A 24706-nucleotide genomic window follows, 5' to 3' on the forward strand; every position below is an offset into this window, starting at 1 on the left:
AGGAACATTTGAGGTACAGATCAAACAAGTGTAGGAAATAATCTTGTACATACATGAGTATGATCCAATCACCATGGGGGGGGGGGGGGGGGGGGGGTGACGACGACATCATTAGTGTTAAAAGGTTCAGGTGTGAATGTACTAGTGAAATGAGCTGTGACTAGTGTCATGGTCATCAGACTCTATGTGGAGATGGAATTGCAGGAGCTGTGGATTAGATGATTTTATTTGTAATTCTGGAATTTTGTTTATATCTGAAAGAAAATGGTCAAATATGGTGTGGCTTAAGAACTAGGCTCCAGGTCCGTTAACATGAACCCCGATGGTAGTTTCTGGAAGCGGTCCTCAAAAACCCTGGAGCAACATCAGCCTCTAATATAAAACTCACTATTTAAATCTAAATATTTGATTAATATCTTGGTAGTATTAAAAAAATAACACACATTCATAATGTTTTTATTTCAAAATTATTGCTGTTGAACAAGGTCTGATCAGGTAAATGGGTCTCTGGCTTGGGGGCCCCAGACCTTTTAAAAACCAATGATAATATATTCATGTCCTAAATTCTACCACAAATGAAATGTCTGCAGTGATCACCAGTAAGCATTACATTAAGTGGCTCCCACCCCCAACATTGCATCGTATAAACCAAAAATCAGAAGTAGACTTGACACACACTACATCACTCTGTGAAGTCATCTGGCTTAAGAATACTTTGTGGCTTCTTCCTCACTCTGTGATCTGGAAACGCAAGGAGAGAGTTGTGATGTAACGAAAGCTTGTACGTTATCTGCTTTTATTTTTGTTCAAGTCTCTTCTTTCTGCCATGTGTTCCAGCATGCAGTGTTCTGTTTCCTTTGTGCTGGCATTACCTTGACAACATGGGTCGTCTCCCGGGTGCGCACTCTCAGCTTGTTGACCTGGGTCTCGGCCATGTCCGCCCTCTCCTCTGCGTCGTCCAGCTCATGCTGGAGCTTCCTGAAGCGGGTCATGTTGGAGTTGACCTCTTCCTCCTGCCCGACACACGGACATGCAGCCTAGTGACACCATTCCTAGCAGAAGCACTAAGATGTAGTGGTAATGAGTTGTGTGTGTGATGCCTGTAAACCCCTTTCTGTTATGCTTGGGGTATTACACAGCTGTCTTCTTCAAGTCTTCCATGTCAGATGCTCTCTTAATATGCTGCCTTGAAAGATGTAATATTTGGTCATGCTACGTCTGACAAAGTGCTTGGTGATGGAGATACGTACGGCATCTTCTGCTTGCCTCTTGTAGCTCTTCACTTTGGCCTGAAGCTTATCGATGAGGTCCTGCATCCTCAGCAGAGTTTTCCTGTCCTCCTCCGTCTGCATAGACCAGAAAGACTGAGCGAGGCCGGGAGCAGCAAAGGAGCATGTTCTCTGTGCTCTGGGTAGATGCATGTGGTACCTGATACATGAGCTCTTTGATCCTCTTCTCGTATTTCCGTATTCCTTTCTGGAATTCCCCACTCTTCTTCTGCTCACAGTCCAGTTCACCTTCCAGCTCCCTGACCTGGGAATTGGTATGTTGGACACACATTGGAGTGTTTGTGTGTGTGTAGTTCGCGGTTTTTATTTAATGAGGTTTCTAAAATGTTGTGAAGCTCACCCGTGTTTCCAATTTTTGGATCTGTTTCTTGCCTCCCTTCAGGGCGATCTGCTCTGCCTCATCCAAACGCATCTGCAGGTCTTTGATGGTCTGCTCCATGTTCTTCTTCATCCTCTCCAGATGGGAGCTAGTGTCCTGCTCTTTCTTCAGTTCCTCTGCCATCATGGCTGCCTGCGGTGGGGGTTAGGACGATCTACATATGAACAGCGTATACTGCGACGCAGAATTTATTTCCGGATCAGTGTGAACAGTGCATGTAGTTCCTAGGGCTTGGAGTGTATTGGTGAGATGATGAACATGTTCCTGTTGGAGCTCACATCAGTGATGGCCTTCTTGGCCTTCTCCTCAGCATTGCGACACTCCTGCATGGCCTCATCCACCTCGCCGGTCAGCATGGAGAGATCACTTTCCAACTTCTTCTTCTGGTTCAGTGCTCCCATGTTCTATAAAATGCCACCAAATATACAAATTGCCGTCTGCTCTTTTGCTTGAGTGTGTTTGACACGAGGCGTGTGTGCATGCCAGGTGGGCTTTTACCTGTGCGTGCAGCAGGTTCGCCCTCTCGGTGGACTCCAGAAGCTCGTGCTCGGCCACTTTGCGCATTCGCTCCGTTTGTTCCACGGCCAAGCGGAGCTCCTCCATTTCTGTGGCCAGCAAGGTGTTCCTGCGCTCCGTCACGGCCACCTGCTCCTTCAGGTCCTCACACTGGTGCAGAGACTCGCAGAGCTCCAGATGTGCGTCCTAAAGGCCCACACAGAGCGAGAATCACACCACTGTCCTGAGTATGCTAAACATGCTCTGTAACTTTGAATGATGTGTAGATCTTTTCATTAATACATAACAATCTGGAAAAAAAAATTATATTTCCAAGTCACTCTGTTGTGCAAATAGTTCTTCACACCTTTATCTGAACCTGTAGGTGGCGAACCAGTTTCTGGGATTCAGCAGCTTGTTTGTTGGCATAATTCAGCTGAATCTCCATCTCATTTAGGTCCCCCTCCATTTTCTTTTTCACCCTGACAGCCTCGTTTCTGGCTCTGATCTCTGTATCTAAAGATGTCTGCATGGATTCAAGAATTTGCTGGTGGTTCCGTCTGTATGGTTTCAAAAGCAAAAGCCCAGACTTGTAAGCATACCACAAGTATTCCTAGCTATGTAAGAATATTTCTCATTGATTATGTAAGCAATTTGGAGCCTGCTTTTACCGGAGATTTTCAATCTCCTCATCACGCTCTGCTAGTGTCCGGTCCACCTCGGCTTTAAACTGACCAAGCTCCATCTGCACACGCAGGGTTTTAGTCTCCTCATGCTCCAGTGTGCCCTGTCACCAGTTCCGAAGGGCAAAGGTCACCACAGCATACATGAGTTGCACCATCATGAGTGGATGAATATCATGCTGAACAGTGGTGTTAGTACGGCATGGCGCGTACCTCTACTTCCTCCAGAACTGCCTGGATATTAGTCTTCTCTTGGTCCAGGCTCTTTTTCATTAACTCTAGCTCATGAATGGTCTTGCCTTCTTGACTAACCTGCTCAGTCAGGTCAGTGATTTCCCCTTAAAAAAATAGTTTATTCCTTGATTTGAGGGTCACTTCTTAAAGGCCATGCAGTAACTACACGAATTAAAATCAAACTAATTTTGTTGTACCCTGCAGGTTTCTGTTCTCCCGGCTGACGGTGTCTAGATGGTCAATTGCCTCCTCGTAGGAGTTCTTCAGCTTGAAGAGCTCAGTGCTCAGACTGCGGGACTCTCTCTGAGAGCTCTCCAGCTCCGCCTGCGTCTCCTCCAACTTTTGCTTCCACTCTGACAACACCTGTAAAAGTTAAATGTCAGAAGAGGGTTTTCCCTTCTCATTAAGGAACAATGATCTGAAGAGTTTTAATGCTGAATACAGAAAGGGTGGAACCTTGTCAAAACTGCGCTGTTTTTTGTCCAATGCGACCGCGGCAGCGTTTGAGCGTTCTAGGTCTATCATCAAGTCCTCAATCTCAGTTTGCAGGCGATGCTTGGTTTTCTCCAGGGAGGCACACTTGGCATTAGATACCTCTGTGGCTTCCTCTGAATCTTGAAGCTGTGCGACCAGCTTCTTTCTGTGTTGAGAACAAGGACAAGCAGATCATGCAATGTAGCCTTGGAAAATGTTTGGAATGCTCAGTCGCACTGCCTCAAAAATGATCAAATAAAGAAAAGAGATGCTGATTCTATGTTTTCCAAAAAAAAAAAACTTGGAATTAGTAGGCCTAATCAGAATGACTCACTATAGGGACAGTTCCACGATATCATAAGAATTTATCAGCACACAATGGTGAGAGTAGACAACATGGGACCCTCACTTGTTCTCCTCCAGCTCCTCTGTTCTCTGAATAGCGTCAGTCTCGTACTTGGTCCTCCACTGAGCAATCTGAGCGTTGGCTTTGGACAGCTCCCTCTGCACTTCAGATCTGGCCTCTTGCTCCTCTTCAAACTGCTCCCTCAGCAGGTCACAGTCATGTCTGGATGACTGCAGTGCGTGAGCCAGTGCATTCTTCGCCTGATGTCATGAACACAAAACGCGCGTTGATGGATTATGCTTTGGAACTAGGGAACACGAACCCTGCATCGGATGTAGACCCGCATCGGACGTAGACGAGCATCGGACGTAGACCCGTGTGCGACGCGCTCACCCTGCACTCCTCCTCCAGCTGCTTCTTCAGGTCTTCCCCACTCTGGCTGAGGGACAGCTTAGACCGCTGAAGCTGCATGACCAGAACCTCCCGCTCCTCCAGTCTCCGACTGATCTCAGCTGGACGGCGGACAGAGAGGCAGTCGAAGACGCTGGTGAAATTTGGGGGGGGGGTGTCAGAGCCACAGCAAAGAAGGAATCGTAACATAAAACTACTTACTGCACTCTGTCTGGCTCCGGGCTTTTTGAGAAGCAACATCCATTAGCTGCCTCTGAAGCTCCTCTGCTTTGGTTTTTGACTCGTTCAGCTGATCTTCATACATTCTGCACATCTTCTCTGTTGCAACCTGTGGTCAGAGATCATTTAAATGAGGCTGACCATAAGAGTCACTAACTAACAGCTGTGTACTGCTCTATACTGCTTGAAAGGAGAGGTGTATTGTCTCACTTTGGCCCTCGAGAGATGTTCCAGGTTTGAGGTCAGATCCTCCGCCTCCATTCTGGCCTCTGCCTTCTCCTTCTCCAGTTTGTGTTTGACCCTCTGCAGGCTGTCCAACTGCTCACCCAGCTCGGCCATGCTGTCTGCATGCTTCTTCTTCAGCACGGCTGCCGTGGCCTCGTGGTGCAGGGAGGCCTCCTCCAGGTCCCGCCGTATCTTCAGGAACTCCGCCTCCCGCTTCTTGCTCATCTCAATCTGGGCTGCGGTGGTTCCCCCGGCGTCCTCCAACCTCTCGCTGAGCTCCTCCAGCTCCCGACACACATCTGCACGCTGCTTCTCGGCTTTCACTCGGGCGGCCCGCTCCGCCTCCAGCTCCTCCTCCAGCTCCTCTATACGAGTCTAGAAGCGCGTCATCTCGTCAGACACACTGTTCGTTTATTTTGCTCTGCGCTGCTCAGAAAAAAATAATCGGATAAGATCTTCGATCACCTGTAATTCCTTCATTTTCTTTTGCAGCTGAAGTACCAGGGCTTGTTCATCTTCTATCTTGGAGGTGATTTGACTTACTTCAAAGTCTTTCCTATAAAGAGGAAATGAAAACCCACAGACCATAAACATCTGTAAAAATAGACAATAGATTATAAGAAGTATCGAAGGTAGAAGTGTCAGATTTCTCACTTCCTCAGTCTCTCCTCTAGCTGCTGTTTGTCATTCTCCAAGTCCATGGCTGACTCATTAGAAAGCTTTATGTCTCCTTCAAGCTTGCGTTTGACTCGTTCAAGGTCCATGCGCGTCTTCTTCTCATGCTCCAAAGACCCCTCCAGCTGTGAATGATCGGTAATACCATCAGTACTGATGCATTCTGGATGCGTGATTCATTTCTAACTGTATCTCTTTGCTCCTCTAAGCCTGAAGCTGTATACTGCATACACTGTGCATATTATGCCATTGGCACTGCTGCAATGTGTTACAGTCAGGGTTGTTCCTCTTTTGGTATATTGAATTTACTCTATACTTACATCGTCAACCTGCTGCTCCAGCTTGTTTTTAGCCTTTGCCATCATGTTGACCTTGTCTTCCTCTGCCTGCAGGTCCTCTAGAGCCTGCTGATGAGCGTCCTGGAAAGCCTTCTTCTCTTTAGTCAGCTTGAGGATTGTCTCATCCAGAACTGCCATTTCTTCCATAAGGTTCTTCACCTGGAGACCAGACACCATCGTGAGCACTTTCCAAGCAGATAATAGTGAAAGTTGTGCATTGAACGTGGTGGGAAGAAAAATTACAGACAGGACACACAAGTTGTGTTATATGTTTGTTGACTTTTAATTGTTGGTCTTTGTTGCAACTTTTTTTGTCCATTCTTCTCTCACCTTGTTCTCTGTGGCATGTTTCTCCTTCTCCACCTTGGCCAGGGTCATCTCCAAGTCATCCAGATCCTTCTTCATCTCCACACACTCATCCTCTAGTTTGCGTTTCTTGGTGACCAGGCTAGCATTCATCTCCTCTTCATCTTCCAATCTCTCCATTAGCTCCTTGAGTTTCGCCTCCATCTGGATCTTGGTCTTGATGAGCAGGTTGCATCTGTCTTCAGCATCGGTCAGATTGTCTTGCTCCTATAGGTCAAATGTGAACAAACTGTCATTGCTATCCTTGCATTTTTTACATTAAATGTACTAGGGCATATTATTCAGGGAGATAGCAGTCTTGCCAATAGTTGCAGAAAACTAGCAGACTAACTAGATTAAAAAAGATGTTATAAGATATTAAAATATATATAAAATATATCATTTATAATATAAATATAATAATTTATAAATTTCTACTCTTATTACCATTACTCTACACCATTACTTTTCACTTTGTTTTGGATTATTTCAGGGTTGGAATATTAGATTTATATTCTTACTTTTACTTTAATTGGACATTTAAACTTTTAGTTTGTACCACTACAGAACACCATGAATGATGTGTGTTCAGTCACTTACAGCTTGAAGTTGCAGGAAGAGGTCGTTGTTCTCCTGCATCAGACACACATGCTTTTCTTCCAGCGCCTTCCTCTTGGACTCAGATCTCTCCAGCGTCTCCTTCAGCTTCTGGAATTCCTCCTTCAGGGCGGCGAACTCCTTCTCTGTGGCAGCGCTCTTCAGAAGAGGCTTCATCTTGAAGAAGAGACACATCCAAGGCCAGTTCTTCACGGCGTAAAATGAGCGGATGTTCCACTGAATCACCATTATGGCCTCCCTGTGAAGCAGCAAGAGAACAAAACATCAAACTAGTAAACAATGACTGCAAGCAACAGAGGCTTAAAATCATTTCCATGTATTTAATTACCTTTAATAGACTTCTTTCACTATAGACATAAACCTACTTATATCAGAACATGGATAATAACTGCAAAGAAATAAAATGTCAAATATGATGTGAAACTTGTGTTCTAAATGACTGATTAATGATCACTACTGATTTTTACTGTGGTTGGGTGATGAAGATAGACCCAAAAGAAATGCTATGCATTTTGTTATCCAGTGAAGTTAATAGGATGTTGAAAACAACGTAAGAAAACTATTGCTTTCATTTTGGGTGCAGATATGGGGGGGGGGGGGGGGGGGGGGGTGACACTTCATGTTGGTGTCGTAGCTCAAACTCCTGTTCTAAATTAGCTCAGTGAGGGCATCACCAAATAGGGCCAGACCCGCCACACGCCATTGTGTCTAGCGTGCTATATCAGTAAGTCCACGGTGACACTGAACATGCCTGGGTGGGAAATCGGTTCCGCATTGTTGGCATGGCGGCACAATCAGGAACAGTCGGAGGTTGGACAGAGGTCGTTGATTATCTGCAACTCAGTGGTGAAACAAGAGGACTTAATCCTCCGTCACCTGGGCTGGCATCTCAGTTATGTGTGTGCTCTTGACTGCAACCATTTCTAACAAAGGGTGGGTGAGTAGATCTAGGTTATTTATAATAGCAAAGGGAGGTGGGTCTCTGAACAACTGCCATGGGGGACTCTTTGAGGGACATATGACCCACATCCACACCTGCTTTTGTCCATGCCATTTGGGGTAGAAAGGGTTTAACGGGGTTTTTTTTTCCCCCACAGGGACCACACACTCAATGCCGCCTCTGTGTGCACGTGCATGTGTGTATACAGACACACGACCGCCACACGCCAAACAACAGCCTGGACCTACCCAATGCATTCCCCACATAGATCTATAAACTCACAGTCCCACACCCACACATTCAACAGCTTAGCACTGTGGTTGGGATTCGCTCGGGAGCACACCACCATATCAAACTTGAAAGGTTCCCCTAAATTAATGAATAACAGCAAAACTCTACCCCAAGTCTGTATGAGTACATTATTTGTATGACAGATTATATATAAGATCGTACTTTAACTTAAGAGTAACTTAATGCAGTTGAAAAGCCAAACTTCTTAATAAATAAATAATAATAAAAAAAAACATTTGTAAAATCTGTCCCTGTGGATAACAGCAAACCCGTGTGGTGTGGGACGTACTTCTCCCGCATCAGTCTCTTCCGCTCCATCTTCATGAGTTTGCCCCTGCAGAAAGCCTGGAGCAGCGTGATGGTCTTTGCCAGCTGCTCATCCCTCATGTCCTCCAGCAGGCCCAGCAGACCGGCCTTGAAGAACACCTGCGGATGAAGGCTCACTCAGGGTCCAGATAGACACAGTTTGCTGCAGGCTGAGAGAGAAGAGGGCAGAATAGAGTAAGGTATAGTTCTACCCACCTTGGTGTGGCCAAATTTGTACTGATTGTGGTCAATGTCCAGTGAGCTGAGCAGCTTCTCTGTAGACTTCCTGCTGTCCACGTACGTGTCTTCTGGGATCGCCGAAGGGTTCAAGATACGGTAACTGGACATAAAACATATGGAGTTGTTCGTTTAACTAACTATGCTAGTGAAAGACCTCACAATATATGAGAAAATGTACCCTGCTCATGGGGTTTATTTTTCATTGCCAAAATGTTATGTTTTAAGGCCTAACATAGCCAGAGCCTTATGAATCATCACAGATTGATGAAAAGTCATGGAATGGCCATCACAGAAAGAATCCTCACCGCTGTTTAAACTCTACATACAGGATGCGATTGGGGAATCCTTTCCTGCAGATGCGAATACCCTCCAGGACTCCATTACAGCGCAGCTGGTGCAGGACCAGGAAGGGCTCCATCACACCTACAAATTACAAGTTCAACACCAAGAGCCACTTAGCGAAACATCTAAACAGAGAGGGAGATGTGACTGTATTTTGCAGAGAACTGCTCATTTATCTGCTTTTGAGACCTCATTACTGTGCTTTTGCACACCTGGAGTCTTGGTCTCATTGGGGATGATGCAGCGGACAAAGTGAGGCTGAGTGCTCCTCAGATTAGCCATCAGCTTGTTGAGGTTATCCTGTGACAAAGAGAAATGGATTTTACTGTTAAATGATGGGTGACTAGGCAAAGCAACCCTTTCCATCCTTGCCTGGAGAAGAGGTCATTCTGACAACCAAAAAGATATGCACTCTTACCTTCTCTCATGGCGCTGGTGAGAGTAGAGTCAGCACAGACTTAAAGTGATGTTCATGTTTGACGTGACCTAAACATCACTGCAAGTCTTAACTGCCTCGCTCTCCAATGAAGGTATGGGGAATTATGGGTCCACAAATCTATGGGACATCTTTGCATAAAGTAATGAACCCATTTGCTCTCGGAGAGCTCACTCTCACCTTATGGAGCTGTGACACTGTCTGAAATGAAGACGCTTTCTTCCTCTTCTCCCTGCCTGGAGGTTTTGGCTCCCCTCCTGTCAGAATAGCAATATATATATATATTCAAAAGGAACTTACAAAGTTTATTTCAGTACATTTGATTTATGCTCAACTATGCTCAAATTTATGCTAAAATGTATGAATTAAAACTGGAAACTTGTATTTGAAGTGGAAATACTGTACATACCTGTATCTACGCTGACAAAGTGCTCAAAGAGGCTTGCCATTAACTTGTTAGACGATTTTTGGAAAGTGCCTACAACAGTCTCGTTGAGAGGGTCTTTATTTTTGTCCAGCCATCCACTAATGTTGTATGGCACCTGTGAGTAGAAATTTTTGAGGAATATTTAGACCTTAGTTGTTCAATGTTTGTCATATTTGGAGCCTTTGAAGGGGGTCCAGCACTCACCACACCAGCGTAGTGGATCAGCTCGAAGTGGGTTTCATACTTGCGCTTCTTGTCAGGTTTTGGCTTCTGGAAGTTGGGAGACTTGCCCAGATGGTTGTCGTAGAGTTTAGCTTTGAAGCTGCTGTCTGTGGCTTTTGGGAACATGCACTCCTCCTCCATTATAGACATGATACCCAGTGGCTGCCACAAACACAACCAGGAATATTGTGAATCAACAAATAAGATCACAAACAACAAATTAAATCACAAGCATAAACTCACTCTGCCTGTTGCATGCCTCAGATGTAAACCCACCTTCTCAATGAGGTCGATGCAGGCCTGTAGGTCTAAGCCAAAGTCAATGAAGGTCCACTCTATGCCCTCTGCTTTATATTCCTCCTGCTCCAGGATGAACATGTGGTGGTTGAAAAACTGCTGCAGTTTTTCATTGGTGAAGTTGATGCACAGCTGCTCGAAACTGTTATACTAATGAAGACAAAGAAAAAACGACAGGATGAGAATTATTAATATGAACATAATGAAGTTCTTCCATTAAAGAACAAAAATATACCAGCTTATATTTGCATTAGAGCAACCTGCATATCAACCACCATGACAGAATGTGGGCTCCCTGAGGTTGCCAGCACCATGTGGTCTGTCCTACCAGGCAAGTTACAGGAGCTGCATAACATTGCGGTAGGGGGTTTTCAGTGATGTGAATAACATTCCTAAACAGTAAAGCCTGCTGGACTCACCTCGAAGATCTCAAAGCCGGCTATGTCCAGAACTCCTATGAAGAACTGTCGTGGGATGGAAGTGTAGAGCGTCCTATTGATCCTGCTGACAAGCCACTTAAACATGCGGTCATAGGTCGCTTTGGCCAGAGCCCCGACAGCATAGGTCACCTATGTAGCAACGAAAAGCAGGTGTTTGATGCAGATGTGTTCAGAAACCAAGACCCAGGGCCAAACCCTCATTACTGAGACCTACACCAACATCTCCGTGCTGCTTTTTAGCGAATAGGCTCATGCTCACCTGTTCTACAGTCTGACCTCTCACAATGTACTCGTTTCCCACCTTCACCCTGGGGTGAAGCAGGCCCTTTATCAGTTCAGCCGAGTTGATCCCCATCAGGAAGGAGGCTTTGTCTGCACCTGAGAAAGACACCTCACAGTTTAGGGCTCAGTTGAGCACGCGTTTCTCGTGTGAACGTGTGGGTCACATGTGCATACGCGAGCATATCTGTAAAAAAAAATGCTCATCATACTTTCTGTGCCGTCAGCTTCTGCTTGCTCCTCCCTCTGCTTCACTTTGAACTTCATGTTGCCAAAGTGCATAATGGCACCCACAATCTTATAACAGCCACATTTCTCCTCAGGAGTGAAGCCAAGAATATCCATGGCGTGCTAAATAAAAAGTATTTAAGAGATGCTAAAGAGAGGCTCTGACAAACGATGGATAACTATAGGAAAACGGCTCAGTTGTATTTGGGGCAAGGATCATCTACTCACGTCTGTGGCCAGGAGTTCTCTTCCATCGTCCAGATTATCCACAGTAGTCACACCCTGACAGCAGAAGTGGTAATCAAAGGGATTGGATGACACCAGCAGCATGTCTGGATTTTGGGGAATTAATGAATATGATTTAACCCAGACATGCAACACCAAAACCCAACATTTCTACATTAAAGGTTAGTAACTCCACTATGTTTCTGAGGGCTGAATACCTTGAAGCTCTGGTTTTCGGTGAGATAGGATTTGGTAATAGATGTGGTAGCTCCTCTCACCAGGTTGCTGAAAAATCACTCTAGATTTTTCAAGAAGGTCTAGAGATTAAAAAAATATATTCATAAGAGGTGATGGGAATTTAGAAAAAATTTATAAAATATTTCCAGTGATTCTGACAAAAAAAGTGTAACACACTATACATTATGTGTGATTGTCTTACAAATGTCAATGTCGGCTGATGCCAGTTTTCCTGTGGGACCAAAATGTATTCTGATGAACTTGCCCTGTGCAGAGAGATAATGAAGTGAAGATGAAACTCTACAATAAAAGGGCTGTATTAGACACCACATGCCTTATATGTTGTAGACTTACAAATCGAGAAGAGTTGTCATTCCTTAGAGTCTTAGCATTGCCAAACGCCTCCATGGCAGGGTTGGCTTCTATCACCTGGTCCTCTAGTGTACCCTGTGTGTGTTTCAAGGTGGACAGGGATAAGTGTGTGAATATGAGTTCAGAGCACAGTAATTAAACAACGGTGGGTGAAAAAACAACAAAAACCAACCAAAAAGGAATCCTGACAGAAGACACCACAAAAATTGATACAAATCGATGGACATGAGATATTATTCATGTGGTGAAAGGGAATGGACAAAAACAGGACTTGGTCTCAAAAAAAGAGAAGAAAAAATGTAGAATGTTATTAAAAACTAAAGACACTTCTGCATACAGGAACAAGGAAGAGGAAACAGTGGTGTAAAAAAGGGGTTGACAAAAACATTCAGGAAATTCTGGGCTACAAAACACTTAGCTCAAGTTCTAACTGTTAAAATGTCTTTGGCTTGCTGTACCAAAAGGGAATGTACAAACATTCAAGACGTATTAAAAATCCAAAAAAGGAACACAAAATGGAAGAAAAATAAGGACTGGGGAGTAAAAATAGGGGAACGAATAGAGGATAAAAAACAGAGGGAAGCTGTCTGGTCTTACTCCTTTTTTGCCCCCTGCTTCGCCGATAGCAGCTACAATGGCAAAATACTGAATTACTCGTTTCGTGTTGACAGTTTTGCCAGCACCGGACTCTCCGCTAGGAGTGGATAAAATGGATCAGAAATATACAAACACCAAAACCATGTTTAAAAACTGAGAATAAAATGGGATACTGGTGAAAAAAAATCAAAAAGTAATCCAACAACCGGTTTTATTCCCCGTCATGATTAGATAATCATCCATTTGTAAATTGGAATTCCTGAATACGTTATGCAAATTAAGCTAGCAAAAAGTGGAGCGCGCATCAGAGAGGGGGGGGGGCTACTTACGTGATAAGCATGGACTGATTTTCGCGATCTGAACAAAAAATATAAAGAACCCTGAATAAGCACTTTTGCACATAGTTAAACTCATCAACGTATATTCTAAAAGAGAGTGCAGGTGGATGTGGGCTCACTTTTAAGCATGTCGTTGTAAGCATTGTCAGCTATGGAGTAGATGTGAGGCGGCGTGTCCGATCGTCGCTTGCCCTTGTAGGCCGCCACCACCTCGGCGGCGTAGACCGGGAGCCACTTATAAGGATTCACCGTTACACAGAACAGCCCCGAGTAGGTCTGCGGTGACAATACAAAGAGAATGAGTGAGGATGAGGATGAGTGTGAGAGGATGAGTGTGAGACCTGGGCTCAGAAATCAGACCGAGGAAGAGAGAGAGAAAAAGAGAGAAATCAAAAATCAGTGGCTCTAGAGTGCGTTATACAGCTCAGAACAGGGCTTTGGGTGGCCTTCACTTTCCGAGAACTGTTTAGAAGTGAAGCTGATGTTTCGTAGTGCAGTCTCGCCCAGCAGATGTGAGTCCCTGTGAGTTATACTCACATAAATCATCCAGAAACTGTAGCGGCGGCTGAGGTTGAAGAGAACAGAGGCTTCGTTGAGGTGAGTCAACATCGCCATGTCCTCTATCAGGTCAAACTTCGGAGGGTTCATCAGCTGGATGTCATCCTCTTTCACTCTTAAAATCTTAACAGAGGAAAGGACAGCAGCATGATTTGATCTCTTCTATTGACGTTTTGCTGTTATAAGAGTTTCTGCTTATTATTTAATTTTATATTAATTCGATTTTTATTAATACTATTGGGCTGTCTGTGCTGCCAATACGTTATTTACTAACCCTCCCGTCTTTGGTTTCCACAATGGCTTTTTCCCCATCTGACTCTTTGATCTCCACATCGATATAAGCATCTTTCTCATCTGGGATCCAGACCCGTTTCTTTCCTGCGCAAGGATGTGTAATAAGTGGAGACTCTTCTTAATTAGGCACTTAATTAATAGAACATATATTAGTACTCGTAATAGTAATATTTAAAGTTACCGATTGATCTTATTTTTTATATAAATCGTTGTCTGGAAATAATAACTGTATAATATAAATAAGTAAGAAATTCATTTGTGGTGGCTTTACGCCGCATATATACCATCAAAAGCGTGGGCCTGTGCAGCAAGATGTTCGAGGTTGGTTTTACGGAGGAATGTGGCCGCCTCTCCAAATTCCCTCAGTTCCGTGAAGTGGTCCATGGTTGATGGGGCCCCGGACTAGCGCTCTCGTACCTGCAAGTGTTCATTCAAACGATCCCACATTTCAGAAAAGCGCAAATATAAAAAATAAACAAAGTTGGTTAAAAAAACTAAAGCAAAATTCCTCCAAATAGTTACATACAAGACACAAAATAATTGCGCGGTGTGACGTACATGCACACGAGTACTAACCTCTGAAAGCTCTCAACGGGTTGGCCCAAGGCGCAGGGTGTGATCTGTTTTTATTGTCTCGCTCAAGGTCACACCCGGGGAGGTATGTCACAAATCCCCGCGTGTCCCTCTATGTTCACGCGCTCATTGGTTATGGTCGTGCGCGGTCGCACAAAAGGCAAACGGCATTTTTATCTGAGCACTACTGTAAGCGGGCTATTTTTAAATGCTTTGTTGGCGAAGATTTATGTATTGCAATCACAAGGTTAAACTAGTTAACGTATTCTACTAGGCAATATATCTGGAATGTAAATGTCTGCATATATTTATGTAAAATGCATTGACATCGCTGTAGTTATGGTTAAACTGAAGTTCATCATCACACCACAGCTGGGACTTGAAAACGAAAAAGTCCATACGGAGATGTAACGTGTTTAGTTATATAAATGAAGACAATATTGCAATTTTCCACATCCCCTCTTGAATTCTTGTCTTAGATTTATTATGAGATTACATAAAGCACAGACATAAGGAGACATGTTTAATTAATCACTGTGTAATAAGCTTCCGCATCGCCATCCAGCTTGGTGCATGTAGCAAAACTGTCAAGGGGCTTTTCAGGAGTCACGTGGCCCAGAATGTCCAGTAAAGGATTGTAATGTGACATTACAGGCATTTGAAAATGAGCTCAGTATAAAAGGTGGTTATAATTGGTGGTGAAGTAGGAGGGTAGTTAACCCCGCCCCTCACCACCAATGTGTTCCATATGCCAACATTATGCCATAGGCCAGGTGAGGAGCAGAAATTATTTTTATACTGTGTAATGGTTATAGTGTACTGTAGTCTAATATCACATGTAACTGATGTACTGATATTAATATAGGTTACTGGCTACTATGAGCCTCTGCCCTTTCTTGTTACCTATGGCATTGCACTGGATTTGTTGATTGATTTATTTTCTGAATGATTGATTGCATGTAGCATAAGCATCTTTGCACATCACCATCTCAGTGCTTTTCTCTGTGAGTGTGAGTGTGACTTGCTGCTGCTCAGTTTCCGTCATAGTAATTCCAAGGTAATTATCCACTATGGTGATATATGATGAGCAGTGTTAAGACTGGAGATCTGTAAAACCCAAGCCTCCTTGTGGGCAGGGGCAGGGTTGAACAAAGGCTCTCAACCTTGAGGGCCAGAAATGAGACAAGAGCCCCCTAGCAGAGCCCACTATGAAGGCCAAAAATAGAAGAGAATACAATTTCCATTCCCAATGGCAGCCATTCCATGAGGAGATAGACATGTTTAGAGGTAGACATGCTGTCTGGCTCTGTGGTTAAAGAGGCAGACGCCACTTCTGTGCTGGATCACATACATTCTACAGTCGTTCAGTACATTCACTGCAATGCATTCTGGTCTTGAAGTTGCTGTCAATAACTTATTCCATCTTGATTACTAATGTGAAAATAACAGCAATAATAACTTTAGGAAAAGCTTCAGTGGGTGCTAAATTTGATTGAAGTAAGACCTTGAGTTTGCAGCATGCACCCTCGCATACTGAATATAAAACAGTGTGAAACATCTGCGTGTCTACTTTGTGCTTTGCAGCAAGAATGGAGATTCTTGTCTGCGCCAGAAAGCACAATTAGCCTGTAGCCAATCCTTTGGTACCAGTGGATGAAAGGCTGGAAAAATCTTCTGCAGGACTTTCAGGAATCTGATTTTGGAGCTCTGTGCACGCACCTTCACAGAGCTAACAGAGCTAATGTGTCTGAAGATCTACCCCCACACTAAAACACTGGATTACAGTATGTTCTATCATACACTGAAAAACTCCATAAAAAAAGATGGACTTGCATGCCAAAGTATAATTTCTGACACACTAATAAGAAAATAAATCTGCATCTTTTCTCTCGATCCTGTATGATTTATTTCGACTGTAGCTGCCAGTAACCTCTGAACCCTAGGGGGCAACCCCCAGACCACAGTGTTTTGATTCCCACCCCTGATTTGTTTGTTTGTATAAAAGTTTTTTTTTGTTTAATTTCCCTTACTGATCTCTCTTTAAATCCCTGGCAGCACCTCATGTGCCTCAGCCAGTCATCGTTCTGGGCGTGTGAAAGAGAGAGCGGGGCTGGACGAGCCTGTTTAACTTTGGCCACCACTAGGACCCTCTAATCTCCAGCTTACAAAGCAGCCCACCCCAGGTTTAGCAATAATGTGAGCTAATCAGTATTTTAGCGAGTGTCTCAGCAAAGGAGCATGCCAGCACAGTCGCCCCCACCTCTCGGTTCCAGCCGCGGGCCCGTCTGCATCGCGATAGGGCCGATCTCCTCTTCTACACCGTCTTTTCCCACTGCACACACACACTCAAACACATAACCCAGATATGAGCACCTACAGCTGTTTGGCTATTTTCATCCATGCTTTGACAGCGACATGTCTAAACCTCCCCCCCCCCCCCCCCCGACGCCTAGACCAGGACAATAGCCACCAGCTCATACTAAAACCTTGTAAACTTAGAAAGAAGGCAGGTTCCAGAATAGCACAGCCATGCCAGTACAAGCCCCCTGCTGCCACATGGTAAGCCCAGAGAAAAGAGACAGAGGGGTAACAAGGTCTTCAGTCAACACAAGAAGGCCAATTCCTCAGGTTAGGTATTTAGATGAATCTTTGACTCAAAGTAACCTATGTTAAGCACCTGCAGGAATGTTTGAGGGTATCATGGTAGTAGGAATAAGCTAGGATCAAACCCATGACCTCTTGTTTCACACTAAAGCTCTGGCACTTCCATTACAGTGTTTTTACTGTAATGCTTAACAGCCAGATCTTACATTTACCCATGAGCGCCTTCTTACAGTCTTTGTACAGTCTGTGTCACAACAGGAACTAGCCTTTGATTAAGGAATAAAAACTAAAAATGATCTGAGTGCAGTAAATGGAAGAATATATCAAGACACTGCTGGAATTTACTTAAAATTTATACCTGCTAAGGTTTCCTACAGAGAAGTGAACAGAGTAAACACAAGTCACTTGGCCTGAACTTCTTACTGCTGTTCACTATTGGTGTCAACATCACCCAATGGATTTGGGTTGGACAATGGATTGAAAATTATTGTGACCATAAAATCTAACCTTTGTTAGAAGCCTCCAGCCTTAATAAATGTTGCTGAGAAACTAAAGTAGAAGTGTTTCACTCTTCTACTTGCTGTCACAGTCACATTTGCTAACACCATCTGCTACCAACTGTGTGTAATGTAAACAAATCCATAGTCACAACATGCACTTAAAATTCTGACGCAGCAACACGGTGCTCTTCTTTCAAATACACAAATGTGCACATACCATTGTACAAATGTACACACACTCACACAAACACACACACACACAGTGACGCTGCAGGACCTTGATCTTGGCAGTGAGGATGAGAAATGAGAAGGGGTGATGTTGGTCAGTGTGATGCGTGGTGGTGGAGAGTGCACCGCAGATATGGCAGCATAAAATGTAAAATGTCTGCTCGCCGTCAGCCACTCTGAGAAGAGGCACCGCTTCAAAGGGCCAGGGAATGCTGGCAGAGAGAGCGGGCCTCAGAGCGGCTCCGTCTGAAAGCCTCCGCAGACGGGCCCAGCACCTGTCTCATGGAACAACTGCAGACACCAACCAAAAAATATATATCAGTTATGCAGTCTTTGTTTGGGGGTGGGGGGTGGATTAAATTCATACAAATTTATAATTTACATCAATTGTAATCCGTAATTGTAATTTCTATACCATATAACTATCGAATTAGCATAATGTAGACTGCATTTAGCAAATTCTGGGATGCACAGCTTGTTAGCTAGCTAGCAAATGAGTCTTGTTGTATGATTAAGAAGCAACATTTGGATTACAAAAATGTCTTGACTAACTGACAAACTTTGGCTATATGGCACATATTTTTTTCTTAAGCAGCTGTGAGAAATGAAATTGCACCTTTTCGGTGATCATCAGTCCCCATTTCATTTTCTCACTGATAGCTGAGTAAAACAAATGTTTAGTGTTGTAGTTTATGTTTAGTCTCATTACATTTTGTGTACAGTATATAATAATTATAATGTGAAGGTGAAAATTGCAAAGACTTAGTTGCGGCAGGTGTCCTTTATAATTGTTTACATTTTACTGATTATTTATTGATAAGTTGCTTCATATCAAAATTACATCAATTCTACATGCTCATTAAAAATAAAGATGTCTGTACTTTGAATCACTGCTTTTTTTGGTAATTCATGGTCAGTCATTCTTTGCTGCATGTGGGTGAGATTCAGCAGTGCAGTAGATTATGGATCTGGAGCATGTACGAATCAACAATAGTACTGACTCCATGCCGAGATTCTGTACTATGACGGGTGTCATGTGACCTAATCTGGCAGACTGTTTTGGCACACACCTTTCTTTGTCATATTTGTCACAAGAGATGGATGGGACTACAGCACAAGAGTTAACGATTATTTAGCTCATATTGGGCCTTATTTAGGGCCTATGTAAAATGTCCATAGATCAAATTCCTAATTTCTGAAAGCATTATTAATGGAAGTAATGTACAACTCATGGATGTAAGCTAAAGTTACCAGTTTAGTGCATAGCAGAAGTCTAAATTTGTGGTGTGTGACCGACCTTTGAAGACATGAAAGAGGTGAAGTTCGTAACCTCTGGCCGAATGTCACTGTGTCTTATGTTTGATGTGTGAGCAGAAATAACACATGAAATCACACAGGCAACAGGAAGAAGCAGTGAGAGCAGAAAATGTTTATTAAAATGAGGCGGGAAATTTCACATAACTAGAAGAATCATAAACTATATTTTCCTTAACAATGAGGAAATGGTACAATGATGGCAGTTCACGTGTTATTTTGTTTTACATGTCTCCTTTCAGTTGATTTATTGGCAAAAGTTAAATAATGTGCCCTCGGAGGCCCTTAGGAACGGAACCATGAGTTGTTTACACTGTGTCAGTGTAATGAATTCAGGTCCGACACATACATGATCTGGGAGAGAGGTGAGCTCACAGTAAAGCCATTCATATTAGATATGCTACGGAGGTTAACGTCTTCCTGACCCCCCAGTGCCAGGCACGTGCATGCTGCTATGTCCAGCTGGCACAAGAGCAGTGAAGACAAATTATTTTTCTCGGGGACGAGGGTGTGGCTATGAAACGTGCTCCTTCCTCTCCCCGCCAGAGGGTGGAAAGCCCACAGCTTAGCATGGCCATCTCGGTGCAAGGCGGCTCGAGAATCGTGACAAGTGCTTGGGGCCATAAGGCCAGACACTTGAACTCCCATCTGTTTCCTCTCTCTCTCTCTCTCTCTCTCCCCCTCCCTCCCTCTCTCCCCTGACTCTTAACACCCCTTAGAAGGGGAACACACACGCTGCACATGCTGTAGTGGTGCATACACATAAACTATTAAAACCCTATTGCCTATTGATGTTACATTATACAGCTGTGGTACATCAATAAGTATGTATCAACAGTCAAATACAGATTTGGTTAATATTTTTCCAGTGCATGTAACTGAGGCACTGCTATTTACTGTTTGCACAAAATGTGTGGAAAGAAATATTTTTTCAGCAAAAAGTGAATATGACAATAATATACAGGTGTAATGCAAGAATTTTTGATGCATCAGTCTGGCACTTTGTCACCATCTTCTGGTCAGATATGGCTCAGCAATCAATGTGAATTTTGTTTTTTTCCCTTTTCTTTCTTCTGTCGCTTCAGCTGCAGGTGATAGTTCTTGAACCTCATCCCTCATCCTGTTCCTTCCTTCTTCTATTTCCAACCTCATCTTCTCCACCTGTCTCTGACATTCCATCAGTGTTTCCATCTCCCTCTCCCAATCTTGCTGCCTAACCTGCTCCATTTGTTTGAACTCCCCCTCTTTGAAAATCTATAAAAATTTATTTATATAGTGCTTTTCACAACGGTTGTCACAAAGCAGCTTTAAAAGTGTCTGAATCCAAGCCCCCCAGTGAGCAAGCCAAGGGCTACAGTGGCAAGGAAAAACTCCCTAAGAGCATGAGGAAGAAACCTTGAGAGGAACCAAGACTCGGGGGGGGGGGGGGGGGGGGGGGGGACGCATCCTTCTCTGGCCGATGCCGGTCACCATAACAACAGTTAGAGAGATAGAAAAACAAAGAAAAGATGGAAAGGATAGATAAATCTCATCTTTGTGTGTTTATATACATGAGTTCTCTATGTAATTCTTATTCAGTCCTGAACTTCTTGATGGTTGGTAAATAGTAGTCCAGGGCCACGGAGATACAGCCATAGCTGGGGAGAACTCAGGGTGGTGAGAGGGTCCAGGGTAGTGGGTTCATCCTTCATCCACAACTGGTTAAACAGGGCAGTGGGTTCATCCTTCATCATAACTGGCTAGGCAGAAGGTGGCTGGCCCAGGGTGGATCTTGGGAAAGGCTTGTCTCTCCTCGTCTCAGTATTTCTTGGGTAGGTGGGCAGCCATTTGGAAAAAGAAAAGAGGGAGAATTAGCTTTGTATGGAATCATATGCGGGACAGATTAAATGTAAACATTTCTGGAGTGTGGCAGCAACTCGGGCATTAAATTATTACAGCCTAGCTAAAAAGGCAGAACCAGAAAGTAACAAAGACCTAGGAGACACTGTCAACAAACTTGAGTGATCATGTGCAGTGACAGGACGACAGCAGCAGCGCCCCAGTTTACCATAAAACCTTTTGCCCATGAACCTCTGGATCTGTACCTTTATCTAAGGGGGCATATTAGTTACCAAACGCTAAACTTAATAAGTAAGTTTTCAACCTATACTTAAAGATTGAGACTGTGTCAGAGTCCCGGACACATTCTGGAAGGTTATTCCATAGTTGGGGGGCCTTATAAGAAAAGCTGTTACCTTATTCATTATTGCAACTAATAAGAGGCCAGCACCCCATCATCTTAGTGGACGTGGGGGTTCATAATAGGAGATAAGTTCCTGGAGGTAATCAGGGGTTCATGCAGGAACCTTAAAGGGCTAAGACTCCTTGAGTGGCCAAGTGCCGGTCCGTTAAGGAATTCGGCCTGAGCAGTAGTAGTCGCTACAGTATCTCCTGACATTACGTTTGTGTAGCTGCGCGGTATTATTTGTAAATTTATTTGTTAACGTAATACAAGCGAACTGTTCAGTCAGACAGCTATTTGTTGTGAAACGAAATACCATTACAATTTCAAGCATTTTAAAGTATGCTACGTTAGTCAAAATTCCAGCACTTTTCAAAGCAACATTAAAATTAAAATCAGGTAAATGTCCCTTCCCCTGTTTTTGAGGGGTATTTCTTTATACTACCACATATTGTTACGGGAGGACACTGCAAAAAATGACTTGTAAAACGCGCTCGCGCTCTCACAGGGTCGTGTGCAGCGGGCGGAGTCGAGCGCTACGGTCAGACGCAAAAGTAGAACTGAGCCAAGAAGAAAGCAAAAATATATATTTTTACTAGGGAAAATAAAAATAGTAACGCACAGTTATTTGGATAAGTAACTTTAATCTGATTACTGGACTGGAAATAGTAGCGCGTTATATTACTCGTTACCGAAAAAAGTGGTAAGATTAGAGTAGCGTTACTGACATCACTGGTTACTACACATCTCCCATTTACTGTATAAAGCCTTGTTTGGACCTAAGTGGTTCTGCGTCTTAAACGAAACTTGGTGTTTAGTGGGCGCGGCGGAGGAATACATGGTTACGGGGCTCAAGACCGAGGAGGACGGCGTCAGGATAGACCGTTATACGTATTTTATCGTTATTCTGATGAAGTTTAATTTTTATCAGAAATATAAGAAAGTGTTAGCAAAAGAGGTTTGTGTCCCTGGCCTGTCATCCACTGCATGATTTTGCCAACGGACATTTCTTCATGTTCATCTTGTTCTTACATAAAGGATTGAAAACACGTTAGGGTGGATATAGAGATTTGTTTTGTTTTTTTTTAACAAAAGCTAAAACAATTTCTTGTAAGAAGTCCCAGAAACAGGTCATAATGTTAATTTCCTTGCTGTATTTCAGGGATCCCTTCTCACTGAAGTCAGGGTGGCACTTCTCCAGAATAAAAGCTGCATCTGCCTAATATTGAAATCAATTATTTTGATTTTCCCTTAGTTTTGAACTAGAGCAAAACACTAGAAGTCACTAAAACAGACCACATTATTCCTGTAAAAACATGCAAATGCAAAAAAACACACCTCTCAAACTGCATGAATAGCGTATGAAATTCACAAAGAAACCTGGTCTTGATTTAGGTTACTGGGCTTTTAGTGTGTTAGTATTGTGACGAAGCCAAGAAGGAGGTCGGATGCGGGTAGCTCATTTTCGTGTAGTTTATTTGGGAAAATCAACAGTGCAGTCTTTTTGCTCTTTTAGGCTGCACTGAGGACGCACCAAGCTTTGCTCTTTCAGTAGCACCAAGCACACACTACAGTACACGTATACGCACTCGCGTCCACACTCCTACTGACACATCAGGGACAGAGGGTCCGAACATGTAACTCACAGAACATCATGGGAGTCGCGGATACTCCGCCCCCTTACTATACCCGCCCAATCACAGAACAACAACAATAACACCCTTGCGACGCTACAGTATAGTGCTGCGGCTTTAGTTCTAACCTGAACATTTTAGCTGATCAGCATGCCTAGAGCTGGAAACCGTTCTTTTAATGCAAATTCAATAGAAATGCCTTAGTAAAGGATTAAGTTACCTTGTCATCATCTGGAACAAACAGTGGTAGACAAAGTTCTGGGTAGAGGTTCATTATCTTAAGAAGAATATAAAGCAGCAGTCCTTTCTGATCAAGCACCAGAATGACTCTCATGGTTGAGTGGAGTATAACGGCCCCACAAAAACAGTGGAAATACACGTACTTTTTAAAAACAGCAAAAAAAAGACATCTAGGGTTCATTGTTTAAAAAAATGTATGTGAATTAACTGAGTGACTGAGTGTTGGAGCAGGGAAACACAAATGTGAAGGACATGGACACTTATTACAAACACAATAAAATTAAGAACCACCTAACAAGATACCACTGCAAATATAGTGGTTTTGAAATTAACAGCACATTGGTAGTCCATGTGTTTGTGTTAAAATGTTCCATTCTGTAACCATTTCAGCAATCAACAAAGAAACACCTAATAAATACCTGATTATGTCATCTTTCTTTTCTACAGACACCCTTCCAGTGTATCCACAGTTTAGAATTTCATCAGTATGTTCACCGAGCTCGTCATCAGTTGCACTGCTAATCTGAAAACACAATATTGAATTCTTTAATTTCCACTTCCTAAGAACACTGTCCTAAATCAGGTTGTCTAAAAATGTGGATCTGGTTCCCTAAATCAGCAATGTCAATATATACAGTGGAGAGACATGATTACAATATTATAAGAAAGACAATTGTTAGAGAAATGAGAGTACACTGGATTAGATGACAGTAACAACCACAATATGATCAGAATAGTGTACTAATAAGTGTTTCAAATATAAACAATGTGTAATGCCTGGTGATCAGGCTGTGAATGAGGATCCATGAGCAGAGTGTGCAGGCAGAGTTGATTTAATTCAAGGAGGACAAAAATACACAAAAAGGGGAATAACGAAGAGAGACACAGGCCACGGGAAGACAGGACACCAGCAGCCAGGTCCGAGGACACGGGTGAGGTCAGGCAGAAGTACCGGAGGGCTAGACAGGGGCAGAAGACAAAACCAGAGCAAGATCAAGTACCAAAAAGACAATCAGAGACTTCATTATGAATACGCTCAGAAGTCACTCGTAAAGAGATGGCAATACTTCGCGAAGTACGGCTGGGGAGGACGGGCTTTAGTACTGGTTTCAATCAGCAGAAAACAGCTGATTACTAAAATTCCGGTGATTGTGACCTCTGGTGGCGGTGATCTGTGTAGATCCATTGACTCAGATGGAGAAGAAAAAACCCTGGTCTCCCCTTGGGGTAGGACTGCCTCAGTGGTGGATGGGTGTGTATGTGTGGGTACATATATGAGCGTGTTGCACATATGGGATATAGTGGCACATATAGTGGCAGTTTTTTAAAAGACAAAAACTATTTCAAATAAGGTAAAAAAAAATCAGAGCTATTTTGACTAATGAAAATGTTACTATCTGCAGTGAGATTTCCTAAATTTCCTCTTTTTGTTTACTGGTTATGGCTGTTGTGTTTTTGGAAGAGGCACACTGCAAAAAGTACCATCTTGATAAGTTAAAATTGCTCAAGAATATTATTCTATTTCAAGTAGCTGAGGATTTTTTTTGTATACATTTATGTAACCATGTCTTTACCTAGTGGCAGTTTTTCAA

At 43.3% G+C, this 24706-nt stretch overlaps 2 protein-coding genes across 3 annotated transcripts in view; one reads left to right on the forward strand and one right to left on the reverse strand.

Moving 5' to 3' along the window:
• Window positions 1-440: 440 nt before the first annotated feature.
• On the reverse strand, window positions 441-14404 carry myh7bb (myosin, heavy chain 7B, cardiac muscle, beta b). 2 transcript variants are annotated; one of them, XM_076983774.1, is made up of 43 exons: window positions 14377-14404; window positions 14085-14217; window positions 13781-13884; window positions 13486-13629; window positions 13068-13224; window positions 12940-12967; window positions 12611-12707; window positions 11996-12088; window positions 11844-11907; window positions 11623-11721; window positions 11408-11511; window positions 11164-11302; window positions 10932-11050; window positions 10652-10801; window positions 10212-10382; window positions 9918-10097; window positions 9696-9828; window positions 9467-9543; window positions 9063-9150; window positions 8814-8931; window positions 8485-8608; window positions 8252-8388; window positions 6714-6969; window positions 6099-6341; window positions 5751-5927; window positions 5410-5555; window positions 5221-5311; window positions 4741-5130; window positions 4513-4639; window positions 4294-4412; window positions 3964-4160; window positions 3537-3720; window positions 3278-3443; window positions 3060-3184; window positions 2835-2950; window positions 2531-2723; window positions 2167-2370; window positions 1947-2072; window positions 1630-1800; window positions 1429-1533; window positions 1251-1346; window positions 873-1013; window positions 441-741 (listed from the first exon to the last, which is right to left on the reverse strand). In XM_076983774.1, exons 2-43 carry the CDS (start codon window positions 14182-14184, stop codon window positions 730-732), a joined length of 5811 nt encoding a protein of 1936 aa, XP_076839889.1. In that variant the 5' UTR covers window positions 14185-14217; window positions 14377-14404; the 3' UTR covers window positions 441-729. The 2 variants fall into 2 exon arrangements, with proteins under 2 accessions (XP_076839889.1, XP_076839890.1); XM_076983775.1 differs by lacking the exons at window positions 12611-12707; window positions 13486-13629; window positions 13781-13884; window positions 14085-14217; window positions 14377-14404 and having other exon boundaries at window positions 13068-13179.
• LOC143484827 (neuron navigator 1-like) overlaps window positions 11246-24706 on the forward strand; it is a 62161-nt gene continuing 48700 nt past the window's right edge. Inside the window, exon 1 of the mRNA XM_076983779.1 lies at window positions 11246-11586. The gene's annotated coding sequence lies outside the window, so the exon portion shown is untranslated. The remainder of the gene's footprint in view (window positions 11587-24706) is intronic.

This window comes from Brachyhypopomus gauderio, chromosome 21 (genome assembly GCF_052324685.1).
Source record: "Brachyhypopomus gauderio isolate BG-103 chromosome 21, BGAUD_0.2, whole genome shotgun sequence".
In the NCBI taxonomy this organism is placed as follows: Eukaryota; Metazoa; Chordata; class Actinopteri; order Gymnotiformes; family Hypopomidae; genus Brachyhypopomus; species Brachyhypopomus gauderio.